Source organism: Benincasa hispida, chromosome 12 (genome assembly GCF_009727055.1).
Source record: "Benincasa hispida cultivar B227 chromosome 12, ASM972705v1, whole genome shotgun sequence".
In the NCBI taxonomy this organism is placed as follows: domain Eukaryota; kingdom Viridiplantae; phylum Streptophyta; class Magnoliopsida; order Cucurbitales; family Cucurbitaceae; genus Benincasa; species Benincasa hispida.
In genome coordinates this window covers 27,007,684-27,013,434 of record NC_052360.1, presented here as the reverse complement: position 1 = coordinate 27,013,434, position 5,751 = coordinate 27,007,684, and the positions used below count along the sequence as shown (strand labels likewise).

Here is a 5,751-nt window from a genome sequence, read left to right as displayed (position 1 = left end):
GACAAAGCACATCCATTAAATATTTCAATGGAAGTCCGTTCATTGGATATAAAGAAAAAAATATTTCGACCTCGAGAAGATAATAAAGAACTTCTTGGTCCTAAAGTACCATATCTTAATGCAATTGGTGCACTTATGTATCTTGTGTTGGGATTGGTGTCCTAATTCTCCCGGAGTTTCGTTGTTTGTAAACTTTGTACACATTGTTATTAATAAAATAAGAGTTAATTTATTATTTTATTTGCATTTACTCATATCTAATAAACTAAGATCTATGGTTATTGTATGTAAACTTAAGCATGTATAAGCATGTATATGAGATGTATAAGTGGATCATGCCTTAAGTAATAACCTAAAAAGTCTGTAGTATAAGGATAAATGAGAGATCACTAGAAGAAATTCAGGCTTTAATGTCGATTTTAAACCGACATTAAAGATAGTGTATTAAAGCCCTTTAATGTCGGTTTTAAACCGACATTAAAGGGCTTCAATAATACCAATAACACAGTCTTTAATGTCGGTTGCAACCGACATCGAAGGTCTTTAGTGATTAAAGCCTGTCAGTTGCAACCGACATTAAAGCCTTTTTTTTTAATTCTTAACTGACATTGAAGCCCGAATCTATCCGTTTTATCAATTATTGTTCGTTTTTTAAAGTTCCCTTGCCAAATCCATTTTTTCGGTAAAAAAGTATAACATGACACATCATCATCGAACGCTATGGCTATGACATATTATTCATATATGGATTGTAAATCTATTACATTTAATCCGCAAATTCTGCTATAGAATTATAATTTAAAAGACATACAATAATTCAAGCCTTGAAAATACAAATTACAAATAATACAAAGATTATGATTTTACAAGGGCAACAAAATCTTCCGTATAAGTTTTATTAGCCAAAGCTTTATCTGCTATGAGTTTCTTGTAACTAGAGCTCAAGCCACCCTACACCAGAATTCATTAAGAAAAATGATGGTTATCTGTGTCTCTCAAGACCCTCTCAGCTCCACATCAGAATCTTGTAAAAGAAACTACAACGTGATTCTAACCAAAAGAGATGAGTTAAGAAAGAAACTTTATAAGACTACCACCTTGAGCACCCCACGAAAGGTTGAAAGAGGGCAATAAATTGGGGTGGCTCTTTGCCTTGAAATATACGACTCTGCCAAAAGAAAAAAGCAGTAAGGAAATTCCCAAAGATAGAAACTAATGTATATTTTATATTTATGGTACCTAAACAGGCCTCCCTTTCAGCGAGTTGGACATTGTATTCGTCAACCATGTAGCCATCTTTTGATCTTCCTGAGGTTTGAAATAATAGAAAATAGTTTAACAGCAATAAACACATATGTTTATGTACAAATGCACTTAAATATGTCATGATATGAAAATGTAAGGAATGAGAAAACATCCCTACACGTGTTTACAAGCAATTATTCTTTTACAGGAATCAAGAGTACTTTCATTAGATCAAGGAAACCATCTTCTATCTTCCATTATTCGCTGGACAACAATAGAACAGTGTAATTTGATAGGCAAATTCGCTAGACAGCAGTAGAACAGTGTGAAAATATTAAAATGTAATTTATGGAATCTGAAAAGAAATTGAAAGCTAGTAAGTTCGTTACCTAGAGAATCATCTCAATAAAAGATTACTGCTTCCATCCTTTCAAATGGCCATCTTGCATGTATGGCTCCAAAATCCCAATGAACTGAAATGATGAAAAAAAAATACAGCAATACTGTAATCTCCTAAGTAGTAAACTTTCTCCACAGACAAACTCTCAATCGGCTAACAATTTCTTGTTGATATCGATAATATAGGAAATGCTAGACAACAGTGAAAGCAATTAATATGAAACCAATAGAAACATTACTTCCTTAAGAAAATTTTATTCCGCATGGTGCTTAAGAAATAATGAACGATTATCTCTCAGAATAGGATAGATTACTAACCTAAAGAATGCAATATCTCAACTATAGGATGCAATGAACTCAATATGTAATTGTAAGCAACCCTATATGGAAGAAAAGAAGAAAAGGAAGAAAAAATTTGTCCAAAAAGTGAAAGAAACCGAACCATATATATGCAGGCTAATATATACATTAAGACACATCCTTTCATATAATGTTGTGTCCCTTACAAAGGAAAGATCCTTAATGAAGAGCTATGAATCTTTAACATTAATTAAATAGTCGTATTCATTATTTCCATCATTTCTTTCCTCGAAGAACTGGGAACTTTCATTTACATACAATTTTTATAGCTTTACATAACATATACTGAGCTGGTATATATCAATTACTCCAAGATCTATAAATAAGAATACAGAGTCTGACCTCGGGTTTATATGGAAGCACAAATGAAGATAAAAGAGTTAATCTTGGTGGGGGAAGAACATCAGGAACCGTTCCTGCAGTATGTGTCAAGCCGAGAAGACCTTGAAGACCTTCATAACTCAACCCCTGGATTTGAGAATTAGATTAATCAATGCAAACTAGATACCATGCACTTCTATATAACTGATGTCAGCAAGTTAATACAAAAATTTGTTCTATACGAGGACCATTGAGAAAAGGAAAATACAGCAGGCAAAATAAAAGAAAATCACAAAAATTCAGACTACATGCTGAAATTCTTTTAAATTTTGCTATTCCATCATCATGGATTTTAGCAAGAAAGAAAACTTACTGAGATTATTGCAGCTAAAGAAATGTAAGGCTGAAATGGCACACTTGAAATACATATAGCAATAACACTGTCAGCCATTTCTTCCTCTTGTCTGTTCAAAGATTTCAATATTTGCAAACCTGAAAACATATGAGACATAATCGTTCACTATGAATAAATTCACTATTTCAATTCAACAACTTCACCATTTTTATTGACTACATTTTAGTTTGTTTTCCTTTTGTTAACCATTTTCTCAAATATTATGTGCCCAATTTCTCAGTTCTCTATTGTTTATCGTTGCAAACTGGTTCAGAGTTGAGAAATCTTCACCTCTCCCTCAAAAATATATTTCATTACGTCATTTAAAAAAATAAAAGAATAAGATGATGATAATAAACACATGCTCTATTTTCTACCATTTCAAAATTGAATCACAAATACAGTTCTCCATCTTTTAAATTAAAAAATCTGCTACAAGTTCTGATATCAAATGCATATTCAAATTAAAGAAATACAATAAAAACAATAGTTTACCAAGTTACAAAGAATAAAGCTAAAGGGATACAAGATAAAAAGCAAGAACACATATTACTGAGATTTCAAATACAAGACATTTATTGAAGATAATCAGTATTCCCAGTTCAAGTCTGCAGCCAGAAAGGAAACGGGGAGATCAAAACTATGAATTGACATTGGCAATATTGTTATTATTGTGATTATTATTATTTTTTAAAAAGCATAAAGCAAACCAGGAGAACTAGTTCAATTGAGAGTGATCAATGCATGGCACTGATAAGGAATTTATGGATTATGGATCAAATAAATAATATATGTTAAGGTACCCCACTAACTTAGTTATATTTAAGGTGAAAGTTCAAATTAAATTTGCACGATGATGATATGTGATAAAAAAGAAAAATACCTATTGTATTTACCCAAAGCATACTTTACTTCAATTGATTTTTGGCCATCTACAAACAAATTTATAAAGCAATCCGTGTTGAGGTGGCAAATCAACAAACTACAAAACTTGGATATACCTATTGCTCTAGAATAATAACATTGACTTTCAATTCATGATACCTTTTAGCTGCATAAAGAAAGGTGCATCAACATCAAGTTCAAGGTTAAGAGATTTAAGCATCTGCTGAAATAAAAGAGTCTTTAAATGAAGGATAAAGTTGATCTTACAATGAACTCAATTAGGCATCAATTCATTTAAGTCAAACAATACAATGAAGTAACCGATTCTCATGTTTCATCAAAGAGAAAATACATACAAATGAGAAAATATATATTTGATTAGAGTCAGAATATCCTTTCAAACTTCCTTTGGACCATTTTCTCTCTTTGATATTGGATCTATGATTAGGGATGAAAGGGCAGACAGTTTATTAGATCTTATGAGAATAATATATCACAAGTTGAAAAAAATGGTATAAGAATAATATAATAACGGACGCGATGCAGATCAACCACGGCAGAGATGACCGACAACTCACTGGCAAAGACGATCGACGACCTATGACCCACTAGCAGATTTGTACCCATAGCTACAGATCTGAACACTGACGCGATGGAGATCGACGGAGACCGACAAAAAACTTGATGGATGTAAACGCGATGAAGATCGATGGAGATCGACGGACAAATAGACGATAAAGGAAATCGATGGATGGACGGACGGTGAAGGAGATCGATGGATGGACGAACGGTGAAGGAGAACGACGGACGGTGAAGGAGATCGGTTAGGGTTTGGGTAAGAGAAAAATGGAGGCAGTGCGCGATAGGGTAAAAAGCGATAAGGTGAAAGGGTAAAATGGAGGTGGCGTGCGAGTGTGTACTGTTTAATTTTTTAATAAAATAAGAAAAAAAATAATTACCCCTTTAATGTCAGTTTAAAACCGACAACAAAGCCCATTTTCAATGTCGGTTTAAAATCGACATTAAAGATCCATTTTATTTTTTAAAAAACCGACATTATACATCCGAGTTCACTTTTTCCAATCGACATTAAAGTGTGAAATTCTTCTAGTGGATACTTTATCCTGGTGACACTATGGATACGGCCCGCTTTGTAAAGGTTTGCAAGTGTTGTAAACTACTACAGATGGTCTGATCCTGACCATTCATGTGGAGACATGCGAGCGAGGGTGTCTTATACAAAGAGTTTGTATAAGACCGGACCACGAGATGATTAGTCTATTTATATAACGTCGTTGATAATTAAGACTTACATCTCACTTAAACGACCATAAGTGACATAACCTTAATCCTGAGTGTTTTGGGAACTCTGCCTATGAGAATGATCCTTTGATTAGCATGGGTGATAGTGGCCAGATTGTCAACTCAACAAGCCTTCCTTTTTAGGGATTTATCTGATTGGGAAGCTGGGAACTCAATTACACAAGTCGGAATTCACTCCTTCCCCCAAGTAGGGGCAAGTAGATAGATTGCTTCTTAAAGACTGATTCCGGGTCTTGAACATAGTGGCCACATCCTTTCTTTGGAAGAGAAGACCCAGTCATAGTAGAACTATGACTTATTGTTCATTAGAGAAATCTGTGGTACTTAAGAAGTTAGATGTAACTACAAGGGCAAAAGGGTAAATTTACCCAACTATACTTAGGAGCGATCTATGAAGGATTATCGCACTGTTGATTGGTTAATATGGATACAGAAATATATCTGTAGTGAGAAGAGTATAGCTGTCGGTCTTTAGTGAAATGCCCGATAGTTAACGGATAATGAATTCTGTGACTAAAGAGTTTAGTCAGTTATTTACATACCGTTAGAGTTATAAGTCCATAAGGTCCCCTTGGTAGCTTAATGGATTCAAGTTGAGAATCAATTCTTAGGGTTGATTTGAAGTGTTCAAATTAACAAGAGGAAATTCAATTATATATTATATAATTTCTGTGATGTATGAGATACATCAAGTGGAGGAATTAATGTAAATATGATTTACATTACGTACCATAAAGTAGAAAAAGAACTATGGTTTGTATGTTTTATGAGATGAAATATTAAAACTATAGGTTATAAATAAATATGATAACCAAGTTGGTTAT

General features: G+C 33.4%; 1 protein-coding gene across 7 annotated transcripts; it reads right to left on the bottom strand.

The window, feature by feature from the left end:
- Positions 1-813: 813 nt before the first annotated feature.
- LOC120092664 lies at positions 814-4,516 on the bottom strand. Of its 7 annotated transcripts, none has more exons than XR_005486114.1 (7): positions 4,183-4,516; positions 3,764-3,824; positions 3,603-3,651; positions 2,699-2,817; positions 2,347-2,472; positions 1,635-1,718; positions 814-1,308 (listed from the first exon to the last, which is right to left on the bottom strand). XR_005486114.1 is itself a non-coding variant. In XM_039050810.1 (6 exons), exons 2-5 carry the CDS (start codon positions 3,822-3,824, stop codon positions 1,659-1,661), a joined length of 366 nt encoding a protein of 121 aa, XP_038906738.1. In that variant the 5' UTR covers positions 4,183-4,514; the 3' UTR covers positions 814-1,308; positions 1,635-1,658. The 7 variants fall into 7 exon arrangements, 3 of the variants coding, with proteins under 3 accessions (XP_038906738.1, XP_038906740.1, XP_038906741.1); XR_005486115.1 differs by having other exon boundaries at positions 3,764-3,770; positions 4,183-4,514; XR_005486113.1 differs by lacking the exon at positions 3,603-3,651 and having other exon boundaries at positions 3,721-3,770; positions 4,183-4,514.
- Positions 4,517-5,751: the final 1,235 nt, after the last annotated feature.

Coding starts and splice junctions, on each gene's coding strand:
- LOC120092664 (XM_039050810.1), bottom strand. CDS start 3,824: ATGCTTAAATCTCTTAACCTTGAACTTGATGTTGATGCACCTTTCTTT. Junction 2,818..3,763: donor TTTCTTTATGCAGCTAAAAG/GTATCATGAATT, acceptor ATATGTTTTCAG/GTTTGCAAATATTGAAATCT. Junction 2,473..2,698: donor CTTTAGCTGCAATAATCTCA/GTAAGTTTTCTT, acceptor TCTCAAATCCAG/GGGTTGAGTTATGAAGGTCT.